The sequence below is a fragment of the Sturnus vulgaris genome, chromosome 26, assembly GCF_052056855.1.
Source record: "Sturnus vulgaris isolate bStuVul1 chromosome 26, bStuVul1.hap1, whole genome shotgun sequence".
NCBI lineage: Eukaryota > Metazoa > Chordata > Aves > Passeriformes > Sturnidae > Sturnus > Sturnus vulgaris.
In genome coordinates, this window is record NC_142268.1 from 4,758,843 (window position 1) to 4,776,708 (window position 17,866).

Genomic DNA, 17,866 nt, shown 5'->3' on the forward strand with positions numbered 1-17,866 from the left:
TCCTTCCTTCCTTCCTTCCTTCCTTCCTTCCTTCCTTCCTTCCTTCCTTCCTTCCTTCCTTCCTTCCTTCCTTCCTTCCTTCCTTCCTTCCTTCCTTCCTTCCTTCCTTCCTTCCTTCCTTCCTTCCTTCCTTCCTTCCTTCCTTCCTTCCTTCCTTCCTTCCTTCCTTCCTTCCTTCCTTCCTTCCTTCCTTCCTTCCTTCCTTCCTTCCTTCCTTCCTTCCTTCCTTCCTTCCTTCCTTCCTTCCTTCCTTTCCTTCCTCCCTTTCCTTCCCTTTCCTTCCTTCAAGCCCTGAATGGGCAGGGCCTGCCTGCAGAGAAAAGCATCTCCTTGCTGGTGGCTGGGGCTCACTTGAAGCCCTCAGCAGCTCCTGGGGCACATGTAGCTGTGTCAGGTATGGTTCAGGATGGAGAGGTGACACCATGTGTCCCCTGTCATTGCTGGGAGGCTGACAAGCTGTGCTGTCTCCCCTGCCCACTGCAACTCCTCTGAGCCTGGGCTTAGGACAACAGTTGGGAGAGGAGCTGCAGGATCAGTAGCCCCTCGATTGGAGCTTTCCAACAGCTCAAGAAAAAGAGCAGGGAAAGGATGTGCAGCAGTTGCCCATTTTCAGGGTGGCCCCAGGAACTGGACATTTACATGGACTCCTCTCTCACCCCCTTGGGCTGCATCAAGGGACATGGGCAGGGAGCACCCCGTGTGAGGGCTCTCCACTAGGGCTGTAGTTCAGCTCAGCCCAGCTCCCACCCAGAGAGCACAGGCCAGAAGGATGCAAATCCCATCTTGGGTTGCAGACTGGATTGGGGTCAGAGCTGATGGCAAAGCAACTAATCAGAGAATCTCAGACTGGTTTGGGTTGGAAGAGACCTTAACGACCACCTTGTTCCACTCCCTGCCATGGGGAAGGACACCTTCCACTATCCCAGGTTGCTCCAAGCCCTGTCCAATCTGGTCTTGAACACTTCCAGGGATGAGACAGCTAAAGGGCAACTGCTCTCAGGGCAACCTCAGTCCTCACTCCCCCACAGGGAAGAACTTCTTCCCAATACTGGCTCCAAAGTGTTGTTGGGGAGCATTTCCCTTTGCATTCCTGCTGGTGGGGAGGCTTTGGACAGCCATGTGGGCTTTCCATGAGAGCTCTGGACTCCCCCTCAGCACTGGCTGTACCGGGTTAGGGCTGACCCGCGGGGCTCTGGGAGTCCAGAGCAGTGTCTGAGTCCTGGGGTAAGAACACGGGGTGGGACGGGCAGCGAGTCCATGGCTCGGCCATGCCCACAGCCTGTGCTGGCCCTCGCAAACCTTCGGCCTGTCAGGGATGGCCCAGCCGGGCCCTGGGCTGGGCCGTGCGTCCCCAGCACCCAAGGAACGGCTGCAGCACTCTAACACTGGACACGACGGGTACTCGGGGTTAAAGCGACACGGCCGGGCACTTTAGGACCCAGCCTTAGGCTCTCTAAAAAAGAGAAAGAGACAAGTTTTTAAATTCTCCATGTTAGAGAAAAGGCGGGTTTTTGTACGGTCTCCTCCTGCTGCGTGATCCGGAGGCACAGCTCGCCAGGCTCTAGCTACCCCCTGCAACAGGAACGTGGAGGTGAGCCAAAGCTTCCCGGAGCTGTGCTCGGCCCTGGCTGTGTCCCTGGCTACCCAGCACCTTGCTGCACCCAGGGCTGGCCACTGACCCTGGCTTGACCCATGCACACCCAGAGCGACCATTTCCTGACTCTGGGATGGCACGGGGGGAGCCGAGGTGAGGGCTCAGCCCCTCCTTGCTCTTGTCCCCGAGGGGCACCCGGCCCTGCCACAAACTCGCCCCACGTGGCACCCAGTGGTGCTGGCACAACTGGCTGAGTTTGCAGCAGGCCGGGGTCCCCCAAAGCACAGGAGGCTGTGCAAGACCCCCCACGAAGTGCAGGGATGGCTCATGGCCACATGCTTCTGATTTTGCCACCAAGGTGTCCCCCCTCCTAGCACGCTGCCACCCAGTGTCCCAGTTTGCTCAGGCTCCCATAATAATTAGGGGAGCGAATTTAGCCCTTCTCCTGGGATGGTGATGGCTCTTTTCCTTCCTGAAAAACAGGAACGGGATGATTTTTGGGGCAAACAGGGGCTGACCCCACTGCTGCCTGGCTGCAGTTTGGAGCGGGGTGTTTTGCACAGCTCGTTCTGCTCCCCGAGCCCCCCACCCCCTCCCACTGAAAGGAGAGAAAAAGAAAAGAGCGTTTACGTACCATGGGACTTACCCCGAAATTGGAGGCGGCAAAGCGGTCGGAGGCGTTGGCGTTGCTGGAGGCGGTGGTGTGGGCGTAGTAGGCGTTGATGTTGGCCAGCAGGGTGCTCATCACCGCCGGCACCCCGGGGCACATGTACTTGGAGGAGAGGCAGGCAAAATGCCTATGGAGAGAGGTGGCAGCTGAGGGTTTAGGGCCATGGTAAAGGATTCAGGGTTTGGAGTGCATAAGTCATTGAATCGCAGAGTATCCCAAATTGGAAGGGATCCACAGGGATCAATGATGCCAGCCCCTGTCCCTGCAGAGACCCCCCAACAATCCCACCCTGAGCATCCCTGAGAGCGCTGTCCAAACGCTCCTGGAGCTCTGGCAGCCTTGGGGCCGGGACCATTCCCTGGGGAGCCTGGGCAGTGCCCAGCACCCTCGGGGGGAAGAACCTTTCCCTGAGCTCCATGCCAAGCCCTGGCACAGCTCCAGCCCTTCCTGGGCTCCTGGCCCTGGCCCAGAGCAGAGCTCAGCCCCTGCCCCTCTGCCTCCCCTCGGGAGGAGCTGCAGCCCCCGAGGAGTCTCCCCTCAGTCTCCTCTGCTCCAGCTGAACGAGCCAAGTGCCCTCAGCTGCTCCTCAGAGCTTCCCCAGCTCCGTGTCCCTCCTTTGGACACTCTCCAACAGCTTTGGGTCCTTCTGATCTTGTGGTGCCCAGACTGGACACAGGATTTGAGATGAGGCTGTGCCAGAGTGCGTTGGGAAGGGGAAGGATGGGTGCACAGGTTTGGGGGAACTCTGTACCCATGGCAGAGAGGTGAGCGCCAGTGGCAGCAGAAGAGGAAGATGGGGACAGTAACACTCCACCTAGGGGGAGGGTGCAGCCCCTCTGAACCAGATGGGGGCAGGGGACTCACGTCATGGCCTGGTAGATGGACTCCACTCCATAGCGCATGGCAAACTCATCCACGATCTCCTGTGCTGTCTCATCAAAATACACCTTCCACGCATCATCCCCCTTGGCATCGGGGATTTTCACCACCCCGTTGTTTTGTAAATCCGTCACAAAGTGGAACAGGTTCTGGAGGTACAAATGAGTCCCATCAGCTCCCCAGGGCTGGTGGTAGCAGGGTGGCATTGCTGGGGAGGGGGCCGTTCCCCCTGTGCCTGTCTAGGCTGCTCACCTCATGCAGGCAGGTATACTGAACATGGTAGGGAGCCACCTTCTCCTCACCCTTGATCTCCACGCTGATGTGCAGTCGGATGGCTCCTGACACTGCTGACTTGTCTGTGCGCTTGTCTGTGGGTGCAGGGAGAGGGACAAGGTGTGAGCCTTCCCTGGGGCAACCCTGCTCACTGCCAGCCCCAAAGAGGGACACAATGCTCTGGCACAGGGCCAGAGGACACCCAGCACTGTGTGCAGCAAGGCTGCAGTGGGATTTGTCCACATTTCCAGCTGCTAGAGACATGGTCTTTCTGGGCCTCAGTTTCCCCTCTGTAGGGGGCTGGTGCTCTAGAACCTCCTGGGTAGAAGAACCCGGGAAAACACTTTATCCTGATGGCTTTTGACATTAAATGTTTCTAAGAGCAGACCCTGCTGCAATAGCCTTCAGACTATGGCTGGCAGCACTTCCCCTTGGAGCCCAGGGCAGGGGCAGGATGTGTCACCCCTGAGCCAGGGCAGGGTCCCAGGCTGTGCTGGTTACCGAGGTTGTACCAGACGTCCATCTCCCCGCTCAGGGTCCGGACCTCGATGATGGTCTGGCCCAGGAAGTCATCGGATTCCCTCTTGAAGCGCTGCTTGACACGGGACTTGATGTCATCGTCCTCGTCCCACACACGGACCTTGATGCGGTCAGAGGAGTTATGGCACTCGCTGGGGAGGTGACAAAGGGCAAGCCCCAGGATGAGCAGCGAAACTTTTCCAGCTACTCCCCATCACTGCTTCCCTAAATAACAGGGACCAGGACGAAGCAGGAACTGGGGAAGAGAGCAGATGGGGGGGCACCAACCCCCTCCGGGTGGGCTCTGTGCCACACCCAGGCAGCCTCGGCATAGTGTGGATCAGCCCCTGTAGTCGCATCCTCATAGCATAAAACAGAACCCCAACGGACCCCAGCACCTCAGTGGGGGCAGGACAAGGCCCAGCTGGCTCCCCCCACCCTACTGGGACATGGCAAGAACCAGCACAGCCTGGCACAACCATGAGTGGCCAGGGAGGGGAATGGGGAGACTGGGGGTCAACTTACAAATGGAAATTCTCCTCCCAGACTGGGTTGAGATTGCCGTAGATAGTTTTAGTCCTTTTTTTTGTCTTTCCAACCTGGACAGTGACATAGGGGTCACTGGAACCCGTCTTATCCTTTGCTTGCAGGCCCTGGGCACAGACCACTGCAGCACAGCATGGCAGAGGGAACAGAGAGAGAGAAGTCAGTGCCACAGCCACACGAAGATGCCCAAAACAAGCACAAGCTGTGTCCCTCCATGGGCTGAAGCTGCCTGGCAGAATGAGGGGTTGAGCAATGGGGACATTCTCATGGTCCCCAAGCCTGAAGGTGACAAGCTGCCTACCCGTGATGCTGATCTTGGCTGACCATTTGGAAGTGCCATCCAGGACACTCTGCTTGACCGCCTTCATCTGCTGTGTGTGCGTGGTCTTGTTGACCCCAAACACCTCCTGGATCAGCTCAAATATCTCGGGTTTGTTGCGCTCCCGGATCTTCATGCGGTCCTTGAGCACCATGATGATGTTCTGGGTGCGGTCCTCTGCTCCATGCTTGGAGCTCTTCTCCGCCGCCCCTGGGAGAGGACAGGCATGGGTGAGATGGGGTGGGGGGCTGGTAGTACCAGGAGAGAGAAAAGAGCTCCTGTAGGCTGGCATGGTGGGCTTGGGGACAAGAGGAAATGGCCTCAAGTTGCACCAGGGAAGGTTTGTGTTGGGTATTATAGGAAACTTCTTCCTCAAAAGTGTTGTCCAGCCCTGGCACAGGCTGCCCAGGTAGTGGTGGAGTGTGCAAAAAACATGTGGTTGTGGCACTTGAGGACATTGTTTAGCAGTGACCACAAGGGTGCTGAGTTGATGGTTGGACCTGATAATCTTAAAGGTCTTTTCCAGACTTAACAATTCCACGATTCCATGCATGAATTAATTCAAACCTGGAAGGATCTATCGCCTGCCCAGGATGAGTGTGCCCTGCCCACCACTTCTCCCATGCCCAAGTCAGGAGCAGAGCTCTCCTGGGCTGCTCCCTCCTCCCTCTCCAAGGTGAGAAGGGCCGAGGCTGTGGGTCCCAGGTCCTTACTCTGCAGGCAGTCAGCGTTGAGCAGATCCTGGCACTTCTCGTGGCACTTGACGCCGCACTCGGCACAGCGCATGCCCTGCCGGGCGATGCCCCACAGCAGCCCCTCACACTCGTAGCAGTAGGTGGGGGTGGTGGCCGTCCACACCTCGAAGTTGTGGGGCGTTGTGCAGGAGATGGGGTACACTAAGGCTTGCAGGGTCTTCTTGTAAACATGGTTTTTCTGTGCAGGGAGAGGGGAGAGAGGGGGAGAAATGCTGAAGCAGGGCAGAGGATGCACTTGGGGACATTGATTTAATGGTGGTGGTGCTGGGTTGACAGTGGGACTTGATATCTTCAAGGTCCTTTCCAACCCCAAAGATCCTATGATTCTATCCCCAGGTGCTGCCATGAGCATCCTGGATGCTAACACATAACCAGAGGATGCTGGTGGGGCACAGACTCTGCACCTCCATTGTTTGCCTGGTCCCTGAGGCTCAGATTCCCCCTCCCAATCATCCCCAACCCAGCCCACCCCAGCACCTACCAGCTCCTCATTGTTCAAGGTGCTCGAGGCCAGCGCGGACGTGATTCCCGCTTTCCTGGACTGGACCAGAGACTGTGGGAAAGAAATCGAGTTCCCAGATCCAGCAGACCATGACAGCTCCCTCCTACACCCCCAAGTGGCTGTGAAGCACCCAGTGTGGCTGTGAAGACCCTGATCCCAGACAGGGAAGGGTCCTGGCTGCATGGGGGGCAGTGGGGACAGCCCAGCCCCCATTGATGCCAGCACTGCTGTGCAGTGGGACTGGAACCAGTTCAGCAACCTATGACATTCCCACTTCAGCTCCAGTGGGGCAGAGCCTCTCACCACATGTCTGAGACCACTGGGGATATGGGGTGGGGGGCACTTACCATGGCCTGTGGGCAGCCAGGGCCAGCGAGGGGGTAATAAAAAGCCATTAGTGCAAAACTTCCCATGAGAGCCCCTTCCCTGCCAGAACCAGTGGGAATTGGGGCAACACCCCCTCATCCAGCACTGAGCAGGCCCTGGTGAGGGGGGACTGTGTCCCCAAGCCACAGCACTGGTTGCAGCCTGCAAATCCCAGCAGGGAAAGGCAGCAGCCCCCCCAAACCCCACACATTGCCCACTCCACCACCCCTCACCCCCAAAACACCAACACAGCACAGTGCAGAAGCATCAGCAGCTGCCCAAGAGGGCTGGGGTGGGGACACTAAGTTGGGGACAGCAAAGGGGAGGGGGGATTGGGGGAGGCAGGTTGAGAACAGGAGAGTGGCACCCCAGGGAGGGCAAACAGTGGAGCTGACAAGGTTTTAAGAGAGGGGGAAGGAGGGGAAGGGCACCTAATTCTGAGGGACAAAGGTGTCTGGTTTCCAAAATTGCTGTCTCTTGTCATCAGGAGCGGGAGGGGACCAGCAGAGTGACCCTGTGAAACAGAGCCCAGGGTCTGGAAGGGACCCCATCATGGGGAGTCCATACATCGGGGGTCTCCAGACCCATACACTGGGACAGTGGGGACAGGAGCACAGGGTCTGGGCAACTTGGAAAAGCCACTGCCAGCCCTCCCTTGGTATGGGCATCTGTCTGTCCAGCACCAGTGTCATCCAAGCTGCAGGGACCTTACGGCAGCTGGGACAGGAAGGGAACAGGGACACTGCACCAGTAAAAAAATGGGAAACCAGATACAGCCCTGGGAAACCTTAGGCTGATGCTTGGGGTAGGGACCAGAGCTCCGTTAAAGAGAAGCACCCTCGGGTAGGGAGAGCCCAGCTCCCAACTGCAGGGAGGGCCAAGAGCCCCCCAGGCAGTGTGGGACACCCCCGCCCCCCTTTGGCAGGGCTGGGGGCACCAGGGCTGGCTGGCAGCCCCCAAGGGCGCTGTCTCTTTAACCCCTCGCACCGCGCTCACCAGATCGCTGACTAGAGGGAGAGATTTGCGTCCAGGCTTAATGTCGGGCATGCTGTTAATGCAGCGCAGAAACCTTACAGCCGCCCCCCTGCCGCAGGGAAGGCCCAGCCAGGCCACAGGAAAGAAAACAGAGAACACAAGCCATGTTAGAGGCAGCTGGGGAGCGGGGCACGGGCGGCGCGGTCCGGTGGGGCACAGCAGGAGCAAAGCTGGCAGCTATGGGGGTGCCTTGGGAGGAACCTCACCAAATCGCTAACTAGGGGGATGGGTTTTCGCTTGCGAATGTCCGGCATGCTGTCTATAATGATCAGCCCACCACCAGGCCTGCAAGAGAGAGGAGAGTCAGAGGGCAAGGGGAAACTGAGACAGGAAGGGGCCCCCTGTTGTTGCCCATGGTCACTCAGCACTTCAGAGAATCACGGAATGGTTTGGGTTGGAAGGGACCTTAAAGCCCATTTTGTTCCACACCCTGCTATGGGCAGGGACACCTTCCACTAGATCAGGTTGCCAACCTGGCCTTGGATACTTCCAGGGATGGGGCAGCCACAGCTGCTCTGAACAATCTGTGCCAGGGCTTCACCACCCTCACAGGAAAGGATTTCTTCTCAATATCTAGGATTTGATGAATATGACTGCAAAGCAACCCCTGTGTGGCCTGGGACCCACCCATGGGATCCCCATCCCCACAACCACCCCAGCCAGGGTAGGAATCACTGAACTAAAAACTGAGAGGGAAGGAAATTTTGGCAAAAACTGTGATTTTTCCCCACATGAAGATTAACAGTGAAACCCAGGAGAAAAACTGCCCATTTGGCTAAGTCAGCCTTGGCTTTGCAGTGTGAGGCTGGAGAGGTGGGGTTCCCTCTGGGACCCCGAAGGGGAGCAGAGCAGGTGAGCCTCAAGTTCTGCTGCAAGGGAACCCAAGGCAGGAATGGAACTTGACAGCCGTGTCAGAAAGAAATCCCTGGAGTGATCTGGGGGTTCTCAGGCAACCTACCAGGTTCTGCCCAGGTCCATGGCAGGGCTGTCCACAAGGGCAAGACAGGACTGTCCAGCCTGTCCAGGTGAGAGACTCAGGATTCCCATGACCACTCCATAAGGGAAGCAGGAGTTGCCACCCCTCCTCATCCCCATCTCAACACACCTCCTCGCTCTCCCCTACAGCAGCAGCTCTTGGTCACAGAGCAATGTCATGTCTGCTGGCTGCTCCAAAAGCACTGACCAGTCCCAAAATTCAAATCCAAAAAATTGGTCTTCCTGCATGCCCACAGCTTGGCAAACTTCCCCACACAAGCCCACTGTTGAACTCATTAATCACTTCCTAATGAGGAGGGGGCTGAGATCCCAGGAGGAGAGTTTTCCCAGCTTCCCCTTGTACTCACCCGCCTTTGAACCACAGGGATTTTTCTCCATCACCTTCCCCGCGGGCCTGGAAAACAAGGGACAGTGTCAGGGCACAGCAGGAGCCACCAGTGTGGGGACAGCCCCCTCAGGGCAGTGAGTGCTCACAGCACTGGGAGAGCATGGAAGGATGAGCAGGGTGGACAGAGAAAAGTGTGTTCCAAAACCAAGGAGACTCCTCCCAGAAAAGAGCTGGTACTGGGATCAAATATCTTCAGAAGACCTGAGTGAGCAAATGGGTGGGCTTCAGCAAAGGGCCTGAGGCTGGCAAAGCAGGGGGGATGGCTACACTGTGCAAAAAGTCAGGGCTTGGGGGAGTGAAGAAGCATCATAACGGCTCAGCAGGTCCTCAGGACCCACAGCAGTTGGAAAGAAGAGCAGGGAAAAGGCAGAACACATGGAAGAGGATGTGTGTGCAGAGATCATCCAGTAGTGCCACGTACCCCTGCAGGGAGGGGATTATTTTAGAGGAGAAGGGTAGAGAGAGACCATTGTCCCTCCTTCATGGGCAATCCCTGCACACACACACACACACACACACACACACAGGGAAGGCACACACATGGCTGGAGGTTCCAGGTGGCCATGCTTACCTGCAGACAGGCTACACCCCTTCCCTGCAGGAAGGGGAGACGCGGGTGCAAGGGCCATGGTGGTGGACAACTGAAAAGAGAAGCGGTGGGGAGGGGGATCGAGACCCCGGGGAGCGAATCCAGAGCCAAAACAAAAAGAAAAGATGGAGGATGGAGTCTAAAAACAAAACAAAATATTGTCAACTCAACAGAGGGGAGAAGGCAGGGGGCTCACTCCAGCACACACATGCAGCACACACAGGGGATCCTCAGCACTCCCAGCCCCTCCAGGGCGTCCCACTCGGTGGGAATGGGATTGTGGGCAACACTGTTGGTACCCCCAAGTCCGTGGATGTCCCTGGAAGCTGCCCAGCTATGGAAAGGAGCCGTGCTCCCAGCCCAGAGCCGTGGCAGGGGTCAGGGGGTCCTCACCTCCTGCAGCTGTATGCAGACCTTGTTGAAGGCTCTCAGCCAGTTGGCTTTGGCTCGTGCTTTGGGGTCCTGCACCTCCTCTTCTCCCAGCTCCCTGAAAGCACACACATCCCCTGTTACCTCCCAGCACAGCACCAGGGAGAGGAGAGCAGCTCTCACACCCAGCAGGTCTGAGGCTGCGATCTGGGGATCCTGATGTGCCTTGAGACAGAGTAGCCATGGCAAAACTGCCTCTTGGTACCAGGAAGGACTTGAAAAGGCAGCGGGTCCTGCTGCAAAGGGCAGCACAATCAGGGCAGAGCCCTGGGGAGAAGCCAGAAGCTTCCCCAACCTCAGGAGACCCTGCCCTGGGCACCCAAGTGACACACAGGGGACAGCTGGTGACACAAGCATGTGAATTAAACGTCCTTTGCCCCCCATCTCCCCAGCACAATGTCCTCTGGCCACTTCCCACCACAGCTTCCTGGGGTAAAGAGCACCCAACACCCCAGTGGTTCCAAGTCCAGGGAAAAGTGTCTGCCTGGACATGCTGCGTGTTGTAGGGTTTTTTCCTCCTGTCCTACAAAATCAAAACAAGGAGGAAAAGAATATAAATTCTCCAAACATACCAGTCTCCTGGAGAGCCTGGTGTAATGCAACACTGGAGAGAGGAATCCAGAACTACTCTGGGAAGAAGGCATGGGTTGCTCAGGAGATGAACCTGCTCAGACCTGGGGGGCTTTGGGATCTTCTAATCCACAGTCCCTAGTGCTATTCTGGGATCACAAAAGCTAATTTGGGTTCATCATTTGAGGCCCTCAGCACTACTCTGGGAGTCCCAACACAGTCTGCGGTCTCCAGCGCTAATTCACAGTCCCCAAATCCTAAGCCCCCTGCCCAGTGGACACTGCAGGCAGACATGACCTGAGGCCCTTAGGTTCCTGCCAGGTCTTGGGCCTAAATATCCATTTTTTTAAAAAACAGCTCATTACGCATTGGTTTCAATTAGAGATTCCCCATTCCTGGTGTGTAATTTAAACTAAATAAAAGGCTGAAAAACCCCATCACAGTTCACCTTTGCACAGAGGAGTGACACTCACTGAAAATGGAAATGGTCAATAATGATATTTGAATAATCTGTCCCCAAGATACGAATTATTCACATGCTTCACCAGGAACCTAATCACCAATTAATTCACTTGTACAGCACAGGAGGCCATGGATGAGCTTTTACCAGGCCTAGGGAGAGGACTGACTTCTGTAAAGGAAATCTCCTCCTCTGACCAAGCTCCACCCAGGGTGCCAAGCTCCTGTGCCAGAGGAGAAGAATCAGCCCCGAGATCCCATTCCCCCAGCCCCATGTTTGTCCCAGGTTATAAATCTGCAGCCCTGTAGCCCCAGCAGGGCTTGAGCCATGCTTAGCACAGGGGGTGGCTGGGCCCTGGCAGTGTGCCTAGGGTGCTGGCTCTTGCCTGGGTGGCACAAGGTGGGCTTTCCCCACCTCAACGGCTCGGGCACCTGGAAAAGCTCCAGACACAGTCCCTGGTCCTGCGCCAAGCACCACAGCACCCCTGAGTCACCTCCAGAGCATCCTCAGTGCCTCCAGGCACAGTGCCATCCCTGGGACATGACAGCTCAGCTCCTCCTCCTACCTCTCAGCCGGTTTTGGGGGCTCAGTCTCCGGGGCTGCCTCTTGCACGGGAACTTCCTCCTCTGCCCGCTGGGCCTGGAGGGTCTCAGGGGCTTCCTGGGGGGCAGAGGTGTCCTTCTCCTCCTTCCTCTCCTCTTTCCTCTCCTCCTTCCTTTCCTGCTGCTGAGGCTTCTGCTGTGGGACCAGCTGGGGTTGCTGCTGCTGCTGCTGCTGCTGCTGCTGCTGTTGCTGCTGCTGCTGCTGCTGCGGGACCTGTTGCTGCTGCTGCTGCTGCGGCAGGGGTTTCTGCGGTGGTGGGTATGTTTCATGCTCAGGGGGTTCATAGGTATCCTGCTCCCGCAGTTCCTCCTCCTCCTCCTCTTCCAGCTCCTCTTCCTTGGGATAGCCTTCCTCAGTCTCACTGTAGTCCTCAATGAACTCTTCCTCCTCCTCCTCCAGGTAGAGATCATCATCATCCTCCTCCTCCCAGCGCGGCGAGTCCTTGCGGTAGCTGACGGAGCTGTGGCAGGAGTGGTAGGAGTCCCCGTCCCTCTCGTCCAGCTCCGAGTCCCTCAGGCTCTCGTTCTCGAAGTCCTCGCTCAGCTGGGAGCTGCCCTGGCTCAGCTCGGCCGACGAGGCGTAGCGGCTGCTCCCTGTGGGGCTGAGGGGTGAGGGGACACAAGGACAGGGCTCCCGTGGGTCCGTGTCACCCCAGGCAGAGCCCCGGGGCCCTGCACCAGGGGCGGGAGGATGCGCAGCTCCCATCGGGAGCATTGGGCTCCTCGTCCTGGGAGCCGAAGGCACAGAAATCCTGTCGGCTGGAACCAGCCCCCCAGCAGGGGCACTCTGACCTCCCTGCCTGTGCCTGGGCTGACAGTGGGGATGGGGGTGACAGTGCCTGTCTCCTAGGCTCGCCCCAGCCAGGGGTGGGGGCAGCAGCACCCCCAGCCAGATCCTGCCTCCTGCTGCTGGAGGCAGCAGACACCCTGTCCTGCCCCTGACACACAGATCTGTCACACAACCTCTATGCTGACGTCTCAGTGCTCCCCACAGCCCTCCCAGGCACCTCCACCCCAGGACACTCCCTCAACCCCCTCTCTCGTCTTAACACCATCCCTACCCAAGGGTCCCCTCTCTGCTCTTGCTGCCAGGCCAGACTCCTTCCCCTATCCCATCTGTCCCCCAGCCCTTCCAGCCCCTCCTCTCACAGCTGCCTGCACTGGGAGGCCCATGGGGGCCCTGTGTCCCAGGAGGCTGCCAGGGACAGGGCAGCCCCGTGGCTCCATGGGGACAGGCTGACAGAAGCAGACATGCAGACAGGACAGGAACATGCCGAGGAAGAGGCCGACACCACGTCTCCAGCACTGGCAGCCAGGGCTCAGGAGGTGTGTGAGGGGACAAAGATGAGGGGCTGGGCCAGGCAGAGCCCAGAGTGGCTGAGCCAGGCTGTGGGTAGCCAGGGGACACCACAGGGAAGAGAGTGCTGGGGTTCAGGCTGGCCCCAGCTGGGAGGGGTACTGGCATCATCCAGGTACCTTGGGAAGGAGCACTTGGGGCACAGGGATGCAGGAGACAGCTCATACCCGGAAACTCCACACTTCCCCATCCTGATCCTGGCCAGAGCTGGGAGAGTTGCTATTGGCACATTGCAAGATCCCAAATCACTGCATGAACCTTTTGTCCAGATAGGCACACCCTGGCAGGTGACCAGGAACAGGAGGGTGGCACTTGAGTCCCCGAGGGCCCAGTCCCACACCTGCTGGCATGACAAGGAACAGGCAGCAGCGCTGCCAGACAGTCACAGTGCCAACAAGTGGGACCAGGATGATGGGATGTCCCCCCATGAACTGGGATGCAGCAACAAGAGGGGTTGGGGGACCTGGAACATCCCAATGCTGTCCCTGTGCAAGGCCGATCCGGGGCGGGGAGGGTGGCACGAGGCCGCCCTTGCCAGGACTGGTGTTGGCCTCACCATGGCTGCAAGGACCGACCACAGCACTCTGCGACGGCACACGGCACACGGCACAGGTATGGACCCACCTATCCGATAGGTCTAGGGACCGCCTGCTCTCAAGGGAAGGCTGGCGGCTGGTCCGCCTGCTCGACTCAGAACCGGACTCAGCGTCGCTGCGTCCGTTTGCGGCAGAGTCTACGCTACCATAGCGTCTGCCAGGGGAGGAGAGGAACATGGTCAGCGAGGTCCCACCGCCACCCGCCACCCCCTGCTGCCGTGGGGACACTGGCAGGGAGGCTCTGTCCACCTGGACGGGGCTGGCACTTTGGGCTGGGCTCTGCCATGTCTGGGTCCCCAGTCACCCCACACTCCACTGGCCAGCTCCCAGCAGGGACAGCCAGGGGTGGGGGGCCCCAAACCCAGTAAGGACAGAGGAGGGCAGTGACCCAAAAGAGTTTGAAAATTTCCCAGTGAGAAGGAAAGGCTTGGATGGGGCCAGCACCACCCCACTCTTCCTCACCTCAGCATCCTTCCCTCTGTCACCCACCGCACTGGAAGCGCCATCCCTAGCGTCACCCTGGGGACCTGCTGGCCTCTGTCACCTGAGGGGGAGGTTGAGAGAGCCGGTCCCAGGGGGAGTTGGCTGTGGCCACACTACCTGATGGGAGCCTGGTCCGAGTAGTCCATCTCGTAGCTCTGCATGGAGTCAGTGTAGGAGTCTCGGGAGCTCTGCTGCTGGTGCCTCATAGGGTACTGGTGCACGGAGGCGTTGGGCTGAGACGTGGTGTAGTAGGGTGGGGGGATGCTGTTGCTGGTCTCGCTGCGGTAGTCACTGTCCCGGTCATCCACGGTACTGTCGGGGTCATCATCTGCAAGGGGCCAGGGGATGGGGATGAGTGGGGCAGAGGATGGCCCAAATCTGCCCCCCACGCTGCACAGACCCTTTAGTGCCACCACTGTGTCCCCACCGCTGTGGGACCATGCTGGGGAGGTGGACTCAGGGCAGGATGAGGGGTGAGCTGACATCAGTGTGTTATCAGCACAGGGAAGGTTTTGGGGGCATGAGGGGAAGGTGGAGGGGGAATTTGGGACATACAGAAGGGGGAAAAGGATGGGGGCAGGGACCCTCCCTCTGCCCCACCAATGTCCCACCACAGAGGCAAAGCCTGAGCTGCTCATTGCCACTGGGACACACCAAGGGCACAGAGTCCCATGGTGCCATGTCCCCACCATCCCAGGGGAAAGCCCTGCCCAGGACAGGGCACTTGGTGACACTGTCCTCACCCAGTACAGAGTCATGGCACAAGGCCACAGGCCAGACCCAAGCTCCAGGTCCTCTGAGCCCGGGGCCAGGCAAAGAGGGACGTGCTGGGGACCCACCGGCTGGGAGGAGAGGAATGGGCAGGATACTTACTCTGCTGTTCTCCCCAGCCAAAATAATTCCAGTTGCCTACAAAGAAATGGGCAGAGACAAGAAAGGAGGCAGTTGGCTGGGAGGAACCAATATCTCTCCAGAGGACACACTGGGTTGGGAACACTGCCCTGGGAACAGGATGGGGCACGGTGGCACTGGGACACTGCCTGGGCCTCAACTTGACAACACCGAGCTGGACTGGAGACAGTGCCTGGGGTGGGTATGGTGGCACTGACCCAGGCTGAGGACAATGTTAGGACAATGCCAGGCATGGTGGCACTGACAGGGGACAGGGCTTGGGGCTGGGCACAGGGGCATTGAACAATGCATGCAGCTGGGGTGGTTACAGAAGGGGGCACTGAGGCACGTGCTGGGATAAACTGAGCTGCCACTCCAAATGCCTCTGCAGGGCCCCCATCCAGCAGCCCCCCACATCAGCCAGCTGCCCCTTGTCCCAGAGGAACCGTCCTCATCAGCCCCACTGTTCCCATGCTCTGCTCCCCTCCACCCACAGGAAGGCTCACCCACTGTGGAGCTGGAAGACAGCAAAGAAACACCGGTAAACACAGGAAAGACAACAGGAATAGGGATAAGGGAAAGGTATGGGGTGAAGTTGAGCCCCACTTGGGTTGGGGTCCAATGCTCCAAAGCAGATGTGGAGCCCACCCCTTAAAATTCCTCGGTGTGGGAATGGGGAGAAAGGAGGATGTGGGGGTCCCACAGTGGGGCAGGGACAGGGCATCACTTACAGCACTGAGAGCCATGCACAGGCAGAGGCTTTTCCTGCTCCTCCTGGAAGGCATACTGGGGAGAGAGGGGCTGGTGAGGGCTCTTGCTGGCAGCACTGCCCCTGCCCCCTCACCCCAGGCCTGGCTGCACTCACATCATCCTGGTCCCGCATGGCATTGAGCTGCTCCAGTTTCTTGGCCCAGTACCTGGCCTCCTCCTCAGGGATATCTGTGAGGGCAAAGACCCCAGTTGGTGCACAGACCTCCCCCAAAACAGCCTTCAAGCTTTTGGGGCCACAGGATCAGACCCTCAGCCCCAGCCCCAAGGCTCATGAGCAGCCCTGGGGCTGAGGGTAAGGCAAACACAGCCTGGGTCTGGGGGCCGGGATGGGGCACCCACCCAGAGGCAGCTCAAAGCGCGTGTCAAGGAGGATGCGGTGGAAAGTCGGGTCCTTGGTGCCCGAAATCTCGTTGTCAGTCATGATGACCTGGGAGTCAAGTGTGAGCCATTCCCCAGGACCCTCCTGTTGGGTAGAAACGGGGTGAGGAGAGCTCCCAGAGCCCTCTTTCATGGCCCCGCAACTCCAGCACACAGGCAGGACGGGGAAGGCTCTGCCTGGCCCAAAGGACAGCTGGGGGTGGCACACGTCCCTTGGGCTCAGCAGGGAGATGCCTGTGCCTGCCTCCCTACCTCATTGGACTGCCTGATTGTCCGCAGGGGGATCCACACCGTGCCCACCATGGTGTCCCAGATCAGCCCCTTGTTCCACACCTCCACAGTCAGCCCCAAGTCCAGCCGATTGATCTCACTGGGGACAGGAAAGGTATCAGGTTACTCCCCATGAAGTAAACCCCCCTCAGGTCTCAGCAGCCTCCTGGGCCCATCCCAGCTTCTACCTGTCCCTTCAAACCCAGGACTCAGGTGAGCCCCCCAGATCTGGGGTCAGGGCAGTGGAGGACTCCCCATAATATTTATGGGGGCAAGGGGAAGGAGCAGGGATGGGGGAGCGAGGGGAATCCCCTGGACACTCACAACATGAAGTCCTGCTCCCAGGAGGGCAGGTTGCCCCGCACTGCTATGGTCGTGCTCTTGACATTTTGCACCTTCAGGGTCACATAGGTGTTAAATTTCTCTGCGGGAACAAACAGAGGGTGAAGGGACCCCCAGTGTGTCCCACTCCCCAACACTTCCCACTGCCACCCCCAGCACCTCAGCACCTCAGTCCCAGCAGGGATCCTACATCTGCCAGGGCTGGTAGGATGTGAGCTCCCCACTCTGTCCAGGGCACCCCCATTCGTGTGTGTGTGTCCCCAACTTGCCAAATAATGCCTCCAGAGCTAAGGGTCCCCTCAACCCCCTTCCCCAGCCCCTCCTCTGACCCTGCCACATCCAACCAGCCCAAGAGCCCCCCAGCCTCTCCCCTCAGGGGGGCAATCAGGTGGGATCTCACTTACCTTGGGGCCCATCATACTTGGCCTTTTTAACTGCGGGGACAAAGGGAGGGAAGAAAATCAGTGTGAGACCCTGGAGAAAGGCTGGGGATCCCCACCAGGGTGCCAAGCAGGTGGGAGGAGCCCAGTCCCGGTTGCCCCCACTCCTCCCCCAGCTGCCAGGTGGGAAAAGTGCTGGGACTCCCTATGCCAGCTGAGGGTGAGGGATCAGGTATGAGCTGGAGGTGGGCATCAGAGGGAAGAAAAGGCTCCCCTAAAAACCCTGCTGCTCTGGGACATCTTGCAACCCCAAATGACCAGCCTTCCTGTTTCCTCTGTTGAGGGGGCGTTACCAACCTCACCCGACACTTTCGATTTGAGATTTATTTGGAGAAACAGATGATGTTGCCACCCATATCCAGAGGAAAAACTCACTCGAGTCCCAGCTGGGTAGCACCAGCCCAGCAGGATCAGGGTTAAGGCTCTCCCAAGCCACTGGCCCAGATTTCCAGCAGGAAACCTGGTAGGTCGGGGGCTTGTAACCCTCCCTGCCCACAAACAGCCCCAGGGGTGGAGGAGACGCCCCACCAAAATCCTATACAGCCCCAAAACATCCCCATTGCATCCCAGCCCTGTCTCCCCGGTGGGGGCACTGCGGGGCTGGTTGCCATCCTGCCCATTGGGGGGTGCAGGGGGCCTTCCGATCCTGCTCAGCTCCATGGGAAACCCCCCCCCCCAGTCCTGGCTGACTCCCCCCAGCTTTACCCAGTGGGGTGGGGGTCGGTGCCCATCTTTTGGCTGCAGTGGGGAGCTGAGCACAGGCGGGGACGGACGCTGCCAGTGCCGGGGGGTGGCGGGGCCGAGGGGCGTCCTTGGGGCTGCCGGGGGGGGACCAGGCGGGGAGGG

The 17,866-nt window shown here is 58.8% G+C and overlaps 1 protein-coding gene across 17 annotated transcripts in view; it reads right to left on the minus strand.

The window, feature by feature from the left end:
• The window catches only part of UNC13A (unc-13 homolog A), a 37,472-nt gene that overhangs the window by 15,519 nt on the left and 4,087 nt on the right, over positions 1–17,866 (minus strand). For 6 of the 17 annotated variants that reach the window (XM_088179014.1, XM_088179018.1, XM_088179016.1 and 3 more), the window contains 21 exons: positions 16,985–17,014; positions 16,563–16,662; positions 16,221–16,338; positions 15,930–16,053; positions 15,685–15,758; positions 15,551–15,605; positions 14,802–14,837; positions 14,046–14,256; positions 13,474–13,599; positions 11,456–12,094; positions 9,825–9,918; positions 8,802–8,848; positions 7,420–7,507; positions 6,037–6,108; positions 5,514–5,733; positions 4,783–5,010; positions 4,461–4,602; positions 3,918–4,087; positions 3,396–3,511; positions 3,129–3,292; positions 2,229–2,391 (listed from right to left, as the gene is read on the minus strand). In XM_088179014.1, the coding sequence (XP_088035140.1) occupies positions 2,229–2,391; positions 3,129–3,292; positions 3,396–3,511; positions 3,918–4,087; positions 4,461–4,602; positions 4,783–5,010; positions 5,514–5,733; positions 6,037–6,108; positions 7,420–7,507; positions 8,802–8,848; positions 9,825–9,918; positions 11,456–12,094; positions 13,474–13,599; positions 14,046–14,256; positions 14,802–14,837; positions 15,551–15,605; positions 15,685–15,758; positions 15,930–16,053; positions 16,221–16,338; positions 16,563–16,662; positions 16,985–17,014 (3,017 nt within the window). Of the gene's footprint in view, positions 1–2,228; positions 2,392–3,128; positions 3,293–3,395; positions 3,512–3,917; positions 4,088–4,460; positions 4,603–4,782; positions 5,011–5,513; positions 5,734–6,036; positions 6,109–7,419; positions 7,508–7,664; positions 7,744–8,801; positions 8,849–9,824; positions 9,919–11,455; positions 12,095–13,473; positions 13,600–14,045; positions 14,257–14,801; positions 14,838–15,550; positions 15,606–15,684; positions 15,759–15,929; positions 16,054–16,220; positions 16,339–16,562; positions 16,663–16,984; positions 17,015–17,866 lie in introns of those variants that run through there. The other 11 variants (XM_088179019.1, XM_088179024.1, XM_088179021.1 and 8 more) reach the window with 6 other exon arrangements.